This window comes from Anomaloglossus baeobatrachus, chromosome 2 (assembly GCF_048569485.1).
Source record: "Anomaloglossus baeobatrachus isolate aAnoBae1 chromosome 2, aAnoBae1.hap1, whole genome shotgun sequence".
Lineage (NCBI taxonomy): Eukaryota > Metazoa > Chordata > Amphibia > Anura > Aromobatidae > Anomaloglossus > Anomaloglossus baeobatrachus.
The window spans coordinates 233,886,715-233,901,125 of NC_134354.1; the positions used below are offsets into that span (position 1 = coordinate 233,886,715).

The 14,411-nt window shown below is 45.3% G+C and overlaps 1 protein-coding gene across 1 annotated transcript in view; it reads left to right on the forward strand.

Annotated features, from left to right (window-relative positions):
* Nucleotides 1-13,215, forward strand: part of SRGAP2 (SLIT-ROBO Rho GTPase activating protein 2) — a 202,989-nt gene extending 189,774 nt beyond the window's left edge. Inside the window, exons 22-23 of the mRNA XM_075335705.1 lie at nucleotides 750-1,068; nucleotides 9,808-13,215. Of these exons, the coding sequence (XP_075191820.1) occupies nucleotides 750-1,068; nucleotides 9,808-10,191 (703 nt within the window). The 3' untranslated portion in view covers nucleotides 10,192-13,215. The remainder of the gene's footprint in view (nucleotides 1-749; nucleotides 1,069-9,807) is intronic.
* Nucleotides 13,216-14,411: the final 1,196 nt, after the last annotated feature.

Below are 14,411 nucleotides of genomic sequence, written 5' to 3' on the forward strand. Positions count from 1 at the left end.
TTTACTCAGCCGCAGCTGCTTTTAGAAGACTGGGCAGCTCCGGAACTGAGCATTTCCGGCTGCCTGCTGCCGACATCGGCACTGAGAACAGCTGATCAGTGGACGGTGCCGGGTGTTGGTCCCCAGCCAATTAGACATTGATGACTTATCATAAGGATAGGCCATCAATGTAAAAGTAGTGGACAACCTATTTTTAATATTAAATTCCCACTTGTAGGAGTCTAATGTGCTTTACTCTCGGCAAAGATCATTGTGAAAGGAGTGTAGGAAGTGAGCTGTGACCGAACAACTTGTGAATAGTGAATCCCTTATCTGAATATAGAGGTGTAACCTTTCATTGTAATATTGTCTGTGATGATAATTAGTGTGTTGAAAAGTCTTCTATGCAGAACAAGAAGTATAATTCTAATATTAGGCTTAGTGACCAGTCTAAAACGTACATTAAAAATATATATATTTAACGTAATTTAAAAAAAATAGGTCAATTTTGATGCCACATTCCCTTTAAGAAAATAGGCTATCATGATCTGTTCCCTTTTTATCTGATGATGCCAGTAGACTCCCCGCAGCTCCACAGTCTTTTGGCGGTGGCCACCACTTGTAAAGATGCAGTGCCAATAAAATGGTATATTTAGAGTTGCTACTAACATATGGCTCCATACCACAACAGTGACATGGCGCCTGTACAACATGGGTTACAGACAGTTTTCTGTTATGGTTTTTATTAAAAAGATGTTCCTTGTTTTCAGGCAGAGAAAAAGACCAGAGTCTGGCAGCATCCGGAGACCGTTTAGACAGAGTGACAGTGTCTCCAGCTCGGACACTTCAGAACCAGCATCGCCGGGAGCAAATGTCCGGCCAACATCTCAGCCTGTCATGAGCCAGACGTTCTCCAGAGAAGCTCCAGATCGCTGCTCCATCAGTGGTCATGGCACAGTCAGCAGCATCAGCCGACACTCATCTCTTAAGAACAGGATGGACAGCCCTCAAATACGCAAAGCAATGGCCGCCGGCAGGTCTAAAAGCTTCAATAATCATCGCCCACTGGACCCAGAAGTTATCGCTCAGGTTACTATTTTTCCATCTTCGCTTTAGTTGCTGCTTTGCTCACGATAATGGTAATCCAGGCTGAAGGGTGCAGGCCGGGTTACAACATACGCTGACCAAACCGGTTCTTAACACCCATTTTATTCTTAGCTAAACTAAATAGTCTTCTTAGTTTTATTTCTTGTTCTCACACAGATTAATTAACATAAGGGGTTTTTTTTTAACTCATTCCTTTTTAGGCCACTAACTGTGGCATTGCTTCTTTGTATTATTTTAGATTTTTCTCTTTATTTGCTGGTCTAAAAATTAAAAACCGTGGTCATGTGATGAACATGCCGATGTCCGACGTTTCCGATTGAAAGAAATGTAGGGAAATAGAAAATGTATATAGTAAAGCTGAATAGCTATCCACTATACAGACGGATTCCTCTAGCTAAATATAAGAATAGCCATACATAGTCTTGCCCAAAAGTGTTGACACCCTTAAAATTGCACCAGAAAATTAATTAGTTTTCCCAGAAAATTATTGAAATTACACATGTTTTGTTAAACACATTTTTCTTTGTCGCTCCATTGGGAGACCCAGACAATTGGGTGTATAGCTTCTGCCTCCGGAGGCCACACAAAGTATTACACTTAAAAGTGTAAAGCCCCTCCCCTTCTGCCTATACACCCCCCGTGCATCACGGGCTCCTCAGTTTTTATGCTTTGTGCGAAGGAGGCTGACATCCACGCATAGCTCCACATCTTAGTCAGCAGCAGCTGCTGACTATGTCGGATGGAAGAAAAGAGGGCCCATAACAGGGCCCCCAGCATGCTCCCTTCTCACCCCACTCTGGTCGGCGGTGTTGTTAAGGTTGAGGTACCCATTGCGGGTACATAGGCAGGAGCCACATGCTGTTTTCCTTCCCCATCCCTTAAGGGCTCTGGGTGAAGTGGGATCCTAATCGGTCTCCAGGCACGGGGACCGTGTTCCCTCCGCAGCCCCTGGGGAATCTGCTGGACAGGAGCCGGGTATCGTCAGGGACAAGGCCCTGCTACTGTGAGGTACTCTGTGTCCCCTTGGGGGACCGCGCATGGAGCGCTTGTGCCATACACACTGCAGCACTGCTGGGTGTGTTAGTGCGCCAGGGACTACCGCGCCGACCGCGCTTATTTGCCGGCCGCGCTTATAACTTTAGTCCCCGGCTTTTGCGGCCTAGTATCGCATATTCCCGCCCCCAGGCCTGCCAGTCAGGGGAAGGGCGGGACGCTGCACAGGACGTCAGCGCTGAGGGCTGGAGCATACTTTGTATCCTCCTCCCCCCTCACTCAGCACAGTGGGGCACCAGATTCCCGCACTTTCTAGGGCACGCCCACGGCCCCCTCCTCCCCACAGAACGCCGGCAGCCATTCCTGTCAGCACTTCTGACGCTGGAGAGGAGAGACAACACGGCTCTGGGAGGCCCAGGCAGGGAATCTGGTGATCACACAACCGCTTTGAGCGGTCGGTAAGCAGCACCTGAGGTGCTGGCCCCACTGAGTGCCGAAGTGTACATATATATATATGCTTATATGCTATACATTTACACTGTACGGTCGCACTGTTGATTTTTGGCTATATACCCTCCTGGATTGTACTCAGAGGAGACAACAGCATGTCGTCCGCAAAAAGCAAGGGTGCCAAAGCACAGGCTTACTTTGCAACCTGTACCTCATGTGCGGCTATACTACCGGCAGGTTCCACCGACACTCATTGTGTGCAATGCTCGGCCCCTGTGGCACTTACTCAGCCGGAGCCTCTGCTACTGGTGGCCCAGGTGGAACCACCTGCTACCACTGTCCAGGTGACAGGGACGGAGTTTGCAGTATTTGCTGACAAACTGTCTGAGAGTATGGATAAATGGTCTGCTAAGATACTAGAAGCCTTACAGTCCAGACCGGTGACTCAGGCCCCGGGCACTGTTGAATCATTGACCCCAGGCCCCCCTCAGTTGGAGCAGCAAAGTGCTCCTGGGGTGACCCATAGGTCCCAGGGTGAGGTCTCTGACACGGACCGCAGTCCCAGGCCGCCTAAGCGGGCTCGCTGGGAAATTCCCTCGACTTCATCACACTGTTCAGGGTCTCAGCAGGAGGACTCTCTGGATGATGAAGCGGAGGTAGCAGATCAGGATTCTGATCCTGAGGCCGCTCTCAACCTAGATACACCTGAAGGTGACGCCATAGTGAATGACCTTATAGCGACCATCAATCAGGTGTTGGATATTTCTCCCCCAGCTCCTCCAATTGAGGAGTCAGCTTCTCAGCAGGAGAAATTCCGTTTCAGGTTTCCCAAGCGTACAATGAGTACGTTTCTGGATCACTCTGACTTCAGAGAGGCAGTCCAGAAACACTTGTCCAGTCAAGCGTTTTTCCAAGCGCCTTAAGGATACACGTTATCCCTTCCCCCCTGACGTTGTCAAGGGCTGGGCTCAGTGTCCCAAGGTGGATCCTCCAGTCTCCAGACTGGCGGCTAGATCCATAGTTGCAGTGGAAGATGGGGCTTCACTCAAAGATGCCACTGACAGACAGATGGAGCTCTCTTTGAAATCCATCTATGAAGCTATCGGCGCGTCTTTTGCTCCAGCATTCGCAGCCGTATGGGCACTCCAAGCTATCTCAGCTTGTCATGCGCAGATTAATGCAGTCACACGTACGTCTGCTCCGCAAGTGGTGTCCTTAACCTCTCAGGCGTCGGCGTTTGCGTCCTACGCCATTAATGCTGTCCTGGACTCTGCGAGCCGTACGGCGGTAGCATCCGCCAATTCGGTGGCAGTCCGCAGGGCCATGTGGCTACGTGAATGGAAGGCAGACTCTGCTTCCAAAAAGTTCTTAACCGGTTTGCCATTTTCTGGCGACCGCCTGTTTGGTGAGCGATTGGATGAAATCATTAAACAATCCAAGGGAAAGGACTCATCCTTACCCCAGTCCAAACCAAACAGACCTCAACAACGGATGGTACAATCGAGGTTTCGGTCCTTTCGGTCCGCGGGCAGGTCTCAATTCTCCTCGTCCAAAAGGCCTCAGAAGGATCAGAGGAACTCCGATTCATGGCGGTCTAAGTCACGTCCTAAAAAGACCGCCGGAGGAACCGCTCCCAAAGCGGCCTCCTCATGACTTTCGGCCTCCTCACACCGCATCCTCGGTCGGTGGCAGGCTTTCCCGCTTTTGCGACGCCTGGCTGCCACAGGTAAAAGACCGTTGGGTGAGAGACATTCTGTCTCACGGTTACAGGATAGAGTTCAGCTCTCGTCCACCGACTCGATTCTTCAGAACATCTCCGCCCCCCGAGCGAGCCGATTCTCTTCTTCAGGCGGTGTGCACTCTGAAGGCAGAAGGAGTGGTGATCCCTGTTCCTTTTCAGCAACAGGGTCACGGTTTTTACTCCAACTTGTTCGTGGTGCCGAAAAAGGACGGATCCTTCCGTCCTGTTCTGGACCTAAAACTTCTCAACAAACACGTAAAAACCAGGCGGTTCCGGATGGAATCGCTCCGCTCCGTCATCGCCTCAATGTCCCAAGGAGATTTCCTAGCATCAATCGACATCAAAGATGCTTATCTCCACGTACCGATTGCACCAGAGCATCAGCGCTTCCTGCGTTTCGCCATAGGGGACGAACACCTTCAGTTCGTGGCACTGCCTTTCGGCCTGGCGACAGCCCCACGGGTCTTCACCAAGGTCATGGCAACAGTAGTAGCAGTTCTGCACTCTCAGGGACACTCGGTGATCCCTTACTTAGACGATCTGCTTGTCAAGGCACCCTCTCAAGTGGCATGCCAACACAGCCTGAACATTGCTCTGGAGACTCTCCAGAGTTTCGGGTGGATCATCAATTTTCCAAAGTCAAATCTGACACCGGCCCAATCACTGACATATCTTGGCATGGAGTTTCATACTCTCTCAGCGATAGTGAAGCTTCCGCTGGACAAACAGCGTTCACTACAGACAGGGGTGCAATCTCTCCTTCAAGGCCAGTCACACCCCCTGAGGCGCCTCATGCACTTCCTAGGGAAGATGGTAGCAGCAATGGAGGCAGTTCCTTTTGCGCAGTTTCATCTGCGTCCACTTCAATGGGACATTCTCCGCAAATGGGACAGGAAGTCGACGTCCCTCGACAGGAACGTCTCCCTTTCTCGGGCAGCCAAGGCTTCCCTTCAGTGGTGGCTTCTTCCCACTTCTCTGTCGAAGGGGAAATCCTTCCTGCCCCCATCCTGGGCTGTGGTCACGACGGACGCGAGCCTGTCAGGGTGGGGAGCGGTCTTTCTCCACCACAGGGCTCAGGGTACTTGGACTCAGCCAGAGTCCTCCCTTCAGATCAATGTTCTGGAGATAAGGGCAGTGTATCTTGCCCTAAAGGTGTTCCAGCCGTGGCTGGAAGGCAAGCAGATCAGAATTCAGTCGGACAACTCCACAGCGGTGGCATACATCAACCACCAAGGCGGAACACGCAGTCGGCAAGCCTTCCAGGAAGTCCGGCGGATTCTGCTATGGGTGGAAGCCACAGCCTCCACCATATCCGCAGTTCACATCCCGGGCGTAGAAAACTGGGAAGCAGACTTTCTCAGTCGCCAGGGCATGGACGCAGGGGAATGGTCCCTTCACCCGGACGTGTTTCAGGAGATCTGTTGCCGCTGGGGGATGCCGGACGTCGACCTAATGGCGTCCCGGCACAACAACAAGGTCCCGACATTCATGGCACGGTCTCAAGATCACAGAGCTCTGGCGGCAGACGCCTTAGTTCAGGATTGGTCGCAGTTTCAACTCCCTTATGTGTTTCCTCCTCTGGCACTGTTGCCCAGAGTGTTACGCAAGATCAGGTCCGACTGCCGCCGTGCCATCCTCGTCGCTCCAGACTGGCCGAGGAGGTCGTGGTACCCGGATCTGTGGCATCTCACGGTGGGCCAACCGTGGGCACTACCAGACCGACCAGACTTGCTGTCTCAAGGGCCGTTTTTCCATCTGAATTCTGCGGCCCTCAACCTGACGGTGTGGCCATTGAGTCCTGGATCCTAGCGTCTTCAGGGTTATCTCAAGAGGTCATTGCCACTATGAGACAGGCTAGGAAACCAACGTCCGCCAAGATCTACCACAGGACGTGGAGGATATTCTTATCTTGGTGCTCTGATCAGGGTTTTTCTCCCTGGCCATTTGCCTTGTCCACTTTTCTTTCCTTCCTTCAATTCGGATTGGAAAAAGGTTTGTCGCTCCGCTCCCTTAAGGGACAAGTCTCAGCGCTGTCTGTGTTTTTTCAGAAGCGCCTAGCCAGACTTCCACAGGTACGCACGTTCCTGCAGGGGGTTTGTCACATAGTCCCTCCTTACAAGCGGCCGTTAGAACCCTGGGATCTGAACAGGGTGCTGATGGCTCTTCAGAAACCACCTTTCGAGCCAATGAAGGATATTTCTCTCTCACGCCTTTCCCAGAAAGTGGTCTTCCTAGTAGCAGTCACATCACTTCGGAGAGTGTCTGAGCTAGCAGCGCTGTCATGCAAAGCCCCTTTCCTGGTGTTTCACCAGGACAAGGTGGTTCTGCGTCCGGTTCCGGAATTTCTCCCTAAGGTGGTATCCCCCTTTCATCTCAATCAGGATATCTCCTTACCCTCTTTTTGTCCTCATCCAATTCACCAATGTGAAAGGGATTTGCACTTGTTAGATCTGGTGAGAGCACTCAGACTCTACATTTCTCGTACGGCGCCCCTGCGCCGCTCGGATGCACTCTTTGTCCTTGTCGCTGGCCAGCGTAAAGGGTCACAGGCTTCCAAATCAACCCTGGCTCGGTGGATCAAGGAACCAATTCTCGAAGCTTACCGATCTTCTGGGCTTCCGGTTCCCTCAGGGCTGAAGGCCCATTCTACCAGAGCCGTGGGTGCATCCTGGGCTTTGCGGCACCAGGCTACGGCTCAGCAGGTGTGTCAGGCAGCTACCTGGTCGAGCCTGCACACTTTCACGAAACACTATCAGGTGCATACCTATGCTTCGGCAGATGCCAGCCTAGGTAGGCGAGTCCTTCAGGCGGCGGTTGCCCACCTGTAGGAAGGGGCCGTTTTACGGCTCTATTACGAGGTTTTACTTTACCCACCCAGGGACTGCTTTTGGACGTCCCAATTGTCTGGGTCTCTCAATGGAGCGACAAAGAAGAAGGGAATTTTGTTTACTTACCGTAAATTCCTTTTCTTCTAGCTCCAATTGGGAGACCCAGCACCCGCCCCTGTTCCCTTCGGGCTGTTGTTCTTTGTGTACACATGTTGTTCATGTTGAATGGTTTCAGTTCTCCGAAATTCCTTCGGATTGAATTTACTTTAAACCAATTTATAACTTTTCCTCCTTCTTGCTTTTGCACCAAAACTGAGGAGCCCGTGATGCACGGGGGGTGTATAGGCAGAAGGGGAGGGGCTTTACACTTTTAAGTGTAATACTTTGTGTGGCCTCCGGAGGCAGAAGCTATACACCCAATTGTCTGGGTCTCCCAATTGGAGCTAGAAGAAAAGGAATTTACGGTAAGTAAACAAAATTCCCTTCATTTCCTCTGTGTGTATTAGAAAAAGAAATAAAAAACAGGAAAAAAAGGCAAATTGGATATAATTTCACACAAGACTGAGGCTGACAAAATTGTTGGCACCCTCTACTTAATATTTGGTTGCACATCCTTTACCCTTTGGAATAAATAATTGCAATCAATCGCTTCCCATAGCCATCAACAAGCTTCTTACACCTCTCAACTGGAATTTTGGACCACTTTTTCTTTTGTAAACTCCTCCAGGTCTCTCATATTTGAAGCACCTTCTCCCTACAGCAATTTTAAGATCTCTCCGCAGATGCTCAATGGGATTTAGATCTGGACTCATTGCTGCCACTTCAGAACTCTCCAGCACTTTGTTTCCATCCATTTCTGGTGCTTCTTGAAGTATGTTTGGGGTCATTGTCCTGCTGGAAGACCCATGACCACGGATACAACTCCAGCTTTCTGACACTGGACACTACATTGCAACCCAAAATCCTTTGGTAAATTTGAGATTTCATGATGCCTTGCACACAGCCAAGGCACCCAGTGCCAGAGGCAGTAAAACAATTCCAAACATCTTTGAACCACCTCCATATTTTACTGGCGGTACTGTGTTCTTTTCTTTGTAGACCTCATTCCATTTTCTGTAAACAGTAGAATGATGTGCTTTACCAAAAAGCTATATCTTGGTCTCCTCTATCCACAAGACGCTTTCCCGAAAGGATTTTGGCTTACTCGCGTACATTTTGGCACACTGCAGTCTAGCTTTTTTATGTCTCTGTGTCAGCAGTGAGGTCCTCCTGGGTCTCCTGCCATAGCATTATATTTAATTGAAATGTCAACAGATAGTTCACGCTGACACTGATGCACTCAAAGTCTGCAGGACAGTTTGAATTTCTTTGGAAGTTGATTGGGTCTGCTTATCCACCATCTGGACTATCTTGCATTGCAACCTTTTATCAATTTTTCTCTGCCGTCCACATCCACGGAGATTGGCTACAGTGCCATGGGTTGTAAACTTCATTATGTTGTGCACCATGAACAAAGGAACATTAAGATCTTTGGAAATGGACTTGCAACTTTGAGATTCTTGATATTTTCCAACAATTTTGATTCTCAAGTCCTCAGACAGTTTTCTTCTCCTCTTGCTGTTCTCCATGCTTAGTGTGGCACACACAATGCAAAGATTGAGTCAACTTCTCCCTTTTTATCTGGATTCAGGTGTGATTTTCATATTGCCCCCACCTGTTTCTTGCAAAAGGTGAGCTTGAACAAGCATCAGATGCTTAAAATAAAGTTATTTACCCACCATTTTGGAAAGGTGCCAACAACTTTTTTTTCTGGCCCCATTGTTGGGATTTTCTATGAAATTATGTCCAATTTGCCTGTTTTTCCTTTTTTTTTTTTTTTTTTTTTTTCTTCTTTTTTTTTGTGTAGTTACAATACACACACAACAGAAATAAACGTTTAATTGCAATAATTTTCTGAGAGAAATACTTCATTTTCTAGAACAATTTTCAGGGGTCCAACATTTTTGGCCATGGCTGTATATACATAGCATACAAGTACATACACACACACACACACGTATGGTTATGTATATGTGTGTGTGTGTGTGTGTGTGTTTAATAGAAAAATCTAGGGTGCAACGGAGAGGAACAGCAACTTTTGTGGGATTTCTGTTTACAGCATTAATTGTGTGGTAAAAAGCATGACATGTTGACTTCATTCTAGGGTCCAGCAAAATTATGGCAAGGCAGTGTTCACTTGGATGACAAGGGCGTCTTCATTAAGTCTCATGTTTCCATGACAACTCATTGGCACCCTATGATTGTATTACGGGATAGTAAACGATATATCAGAAGTGATCTCATCTACTTTTATTGCTTAAATGGTGTTGTCGCTAATTCTCGGTTAAAAAGTACCTATCGCCTGTCTGAGCTGCCTTTTTTTATTTAGGAAATCAGTGGGCAGCTAAATAAAAAGAGCACCACGAACTGGTGACCGATCCTCTTTAAACTGCCATAATCTGAGACATATTTTTTATGTGCGTTAAACGTCAAGTAGGGGTTAAAGGAACTTTAACCTCTACCATGGATTGTCATGTGGTTCTGCATGCTTATTACATTAATTGTAGTTGACAAACATAAGTACTAATATTTTTAGTAAAATCTAATTTCATTATAATTCATGTGAATTTTTATTTCTTTATTTTAATAAATTTTTTATAACTATTTCAGGACATTGAAGCAACAATGAACTCTGCGCTCAATGAGCTACGGGAGCTTGAGCGCCAAAGCAGTGCAAAGCATGCCCCGGATGTGGTGCTGGACACCCTAGAGCCCCTTAAGACTTCACCTGTGGCTGCTCCTAATTCTGAGCCTTCTAGCCCTCTTCATGCTCAGGCCCTGAGGGACCAAGAGCCAGGTTTTCAGCGAAGTTCTAGTTCTGCCAGTGACATCCCTTGTTCGTTCCGTACAGCTAAATCCGTACGTCTACCCCCCTCGAGGCCTCCTGCTACGCGTCCTAAGCCAGCTATGTTCCCCAAATCAAATCCCCCTGCACCTGGTGGTGTTGGATCAACGTCTGGTCAGCAGCCCCCGGACAAGTCCTGTCCGGTCTGATTCCGGTGACTTGGGGCCACCACTGTGAATTCTAGAAATCTTCAATGTGTACATATGGACTTCTGTTGAGAAGAATGTTCTAGCTGATGGAAGTAAGAGCCCTAAACTAAAGGCTGAAAGGGGAAATCTATGAATGGGTCCAGGACCAAATGAAAACAGGAATTTTTGTTTTGTTTTTTTTCCTTTGATCTCGTGGGATCAATATTTTCCAGTCTTGACAAGTAGTGGCACATTTACTGGGAACTCTAAGCTGTCTCAATGAAATATCCACTGTTGTCAACGTCGATCGGGTTGGTTGTTCTTGTTTATTCACAAAGGGCTACTGTATGTCTAAGCAAGCATTTCACAAGTTACTAAAACTGAACACTAAATCCAGTCTTAACAATGAATGCTTTGAGATTAATGTTTTCCCTTAGTAACCAGCAGTATTGTGTATGTTACATACATCATAGCACATATCTAAGAAGCTTGCAGCAAAAAGCTCTTCATGTACCTGCATGAGAAGAGCAAACTTGGCACAATCAGAAAGGAAGGGGTTACAGGTGCTTCTGGAGGGTACATAATACATAGATTTCTAATATTTTTTGACATGGGAAATGCATCAATTTTAAGAGACATGCCAATGGCGATTCTGATTAAGTTATTAATGAATCTATGAAATTCTTTCCAAATATATGGTAAATTAGTCTTTTTTTTGTGTAGCATAGGTTAGGAAATGGTTCTTTACTCCGATTTATAATAAATGAGCATGGTTTATAAAGGAAAGATGGATTGTGGAGTAATGTCACTGATTAAAGAGCGTCCGTTAGAGGAACCAGTATATTGTTAGTACCCGTTCTACATATAATCTATGTAGAATGGGCGAGGTAGTTATTTTATGCTTCTGCTTATGGAGGATTAGACTTTTTTTTTTTTTTTTCATTTTTTTTTTTCTTACATTCCATTGTAATCCTAAATTGAGAGATCTTAAGATCAATTCTTTATAAGTACTAGGGCTCTAGGTTTCAATACAGGGATCTGTCAGCACAAAATGACTGTGCAAACCAAGCGTTGACAAATGGCTCAGTGTACCTTCCAAACTCCTTATTTTCCATCTATCTCCATCCTCCCCTTTCTTGATTATCAGTTGTGTCTTTACCAGCGGCAGAGATGGTTGGAAAAATGGGAAGATAGGCTGAATTGTTTGGCCATCCCAAAGCATACACCAATCGCCTTGCTTGGTTTGAACAGTCATTTTGTGCTGACAGTCCCTTTAATTAATTCCCACCTGTTAGTATCTTATGTATAGTCAAAAACCAAAGTGGTGACCTACACTCTGCAGTAATCTTTAATGCCAGGGTAACTATAAAAGGCACGTGAAAATGAAAGACTTGTGGTTGGACACAAGTGTCATCTCGTATATGGTACTTCTTACCAAAAAATAGATGAAGTTCTTTTGATTAACTATGGTCAATAACCTGATCAGTATTTATCCCTAATAAAGTGATAATCCGTATTTATTGATTAATAAAGCACTATATAAGGGTATGTTTTCCCAAGGCTAAAACTATTGCGGATTTTATTTTACATATTTCATTGTGGATTTGTTACATATATCACCCATTTCATTCTAATAGGTGAAATAAGTAACTCTAATAAATTCAGGCTGTGGATTCTCTTTTCTAAAATCTCACCCACGATGTTCTACATGGTGGATTTTCCATCCACATATATGTCCGGTAGGCACATACCCTATGATCATTTCTTCCTATTAGCTATCCCCTGACCGTGCTGAGAAAAAAGTTATAGATCATGTTACATTTAGAAATCTTTGGGTAAAGATTTTTATTTTTTTATTTTTTTTTTGAAGACCAAAAAAAAAATAAAAATGACGTCTGATACTTGGCGAAGGTGTCAATGCAGAGCGTAACTCGCCTTCAGCTTTAATACTTAATATTTTTGTTTATAGCCTTACGGATCCATGAGTAATAACAATGTATAGCAAATAACGGAACGGATTCATCAGTAATCTTAAGACATGTTACAAAGAAAAACTGAAGCCACCGTAAGCAGCAAGGCTTTTTTTCTTCCTGTGCGAGCTTCTGCTGACCTGAAACTTGACAGTATTTAATATACCTTCATGCATGGTACAAAGCATGTGATTCCTGCTGGGTAACTGCCAAAGAGCGGGGGCAAGGTCTGCAATTGGCATTAAAAGCAGAGCACTTTGCAGCAATACAAGAACATGCAGATCATCGATATGAAGTGTCTTCAAGGACTTATTAATGTTTTGACCCGGGGATCATTTTTATGCCTGTGGCATATTCAGTAGCCTTTTTGTATCTCATTTAAGCCTTTACGTTACGAAGATGATGAAGTGTGGTGAAAAGTCTGGTGAACTTTTGCAGTCCTGGAATTGACCTCTTATTGTAGCAGGACATTTTGAGTGTGCGCTATCCCTATCTACTTCCAGAGAGAACATAACTCCCTCTGAATACATACGGGTTGCAAATCAGTCTCCTGTGTAACGCAGTCTCACTTGTTCTTGTTCCAACTCTTGACTGGTGGTGTAGACGAAATGACGAGCTACCATGGTGCCGCCAGCAAGGGAGATCAGACCAGCGTGTATGTGTGTGTGTGCATTTAGGAGAACAGAGCACCAACCTAATACAGTGCTCTCTTGCAATAAGCCGGCACTGTACAACTGCTTTTTTATTTCTTTTTTTTTTGTTATGGCACTTTGACCACTGATACTAGAATATATGTTTATGGACAGTGTTTCTCTGGGAGCCGTGTCAGTTATACTCATGCTGTCTAGGAGAATGTATGCATCACATCTGTAACACCACGTGTGTAAAATGTCATTAAAAGTGGTCTCCTTATCCTTTGAACTACATGTTATAGAGAAAAGAAAAAAAATAAGCAGCATTTTCACAACTGGAATAATGTATGTCCATTTTCGTGCTTTGTATTCTCCAAAATCCCAGAAGGAGGGAGGAGAAATTAATGTGGGACTCTTCAATAAATTGTGTTTTTAGATAACAAGTGCGTTGGGTTCTCATTTGCATGACACCCCATTATGATGGATGCTAATAATGCACGAGGACAAACCTTTATGTGGAAACTTTTGTAATAGTGGAACCCTATTCATTTGACTTGTAATACTTTGTGACATTCAGTCATATGGACTATTGAACTGGCTAATGTGCAGGTAGGTGCACGCTCAGTTATTGTGCTATTTTTCAGGACATAAAAAAAAAAGTCTTCTAATGTAAACCACTTCAAGCAAAGATATGTGAACCAGCTTACCGCCTAATTGTCCTGAATCATCATGGAGCACAGGATTCAGCCTCGCCATGCCAAAAATCGAAACGAAAAGTAAAGTGAGGCATCCAGCTATTAAACATGCGGTTCTCTAATTTTTTATTTCAAATGCATTACACACAGATCATTGCTACATGGGTAGTGTATCCATCAATGCGTTTCCAGTGCACATGGAACTCTTCATCATGATTAAGAGTGCCATGCGCACTTGAAACACGTTGATGGATACACTACCCATGCGACAATGATCTGTTTGTAATGCATTTGAAATAATGAAGAGAATCGCATGTTTAAGAGCTGGATTTTTCCCTTGTCTTTTCCTTTTTGCTTCAGGCAAAATTCTCTCTGGGTATTTTTTGGAAACATGTTCAATTTCCTTTAACCTTCGAAAACAATTCAAAAACCTCTTCAAAACAGTTACTTTCCCATGATGAGTTTTTGAGTTTGCGTATTTTTCCTGCTCATAGAATGCAGTGTCTTAGAGTTCCAGCAAAGTGGATGGGATTTATGGAACTGTCCTGACCACTTTGCTTCTTTTATGTAGTGTAATATGACTTCAAAAAAAGTGACAGGGACATACTTTTACTTTTTTTTTTCCTACCAAAATCTGCAGTGTAAAAAAGTGCTAAAAAAAACGGAACATATGTGAACAGCAAAGTGGTTTTAAAAGAGAAATAGAATTATTTAAGCATTTTCTAAAACCATTTTTATAGCACAGCCCTTTCTGCCGATGGGTCGCATCCAATTTTAATGCAGATTCGTAGACGGCCTGTTCTTTATATGGAGGGGGAACAATTGAAGGGGTGCACTTCTTTTGTACAGGAATTAAATACAAATCAATGGGGTTTCATCTTTAGTCACCTATTCAGAAGAACAGATCTAATTTCTGAATTTAACTATATCCAAAAATTAAAGCA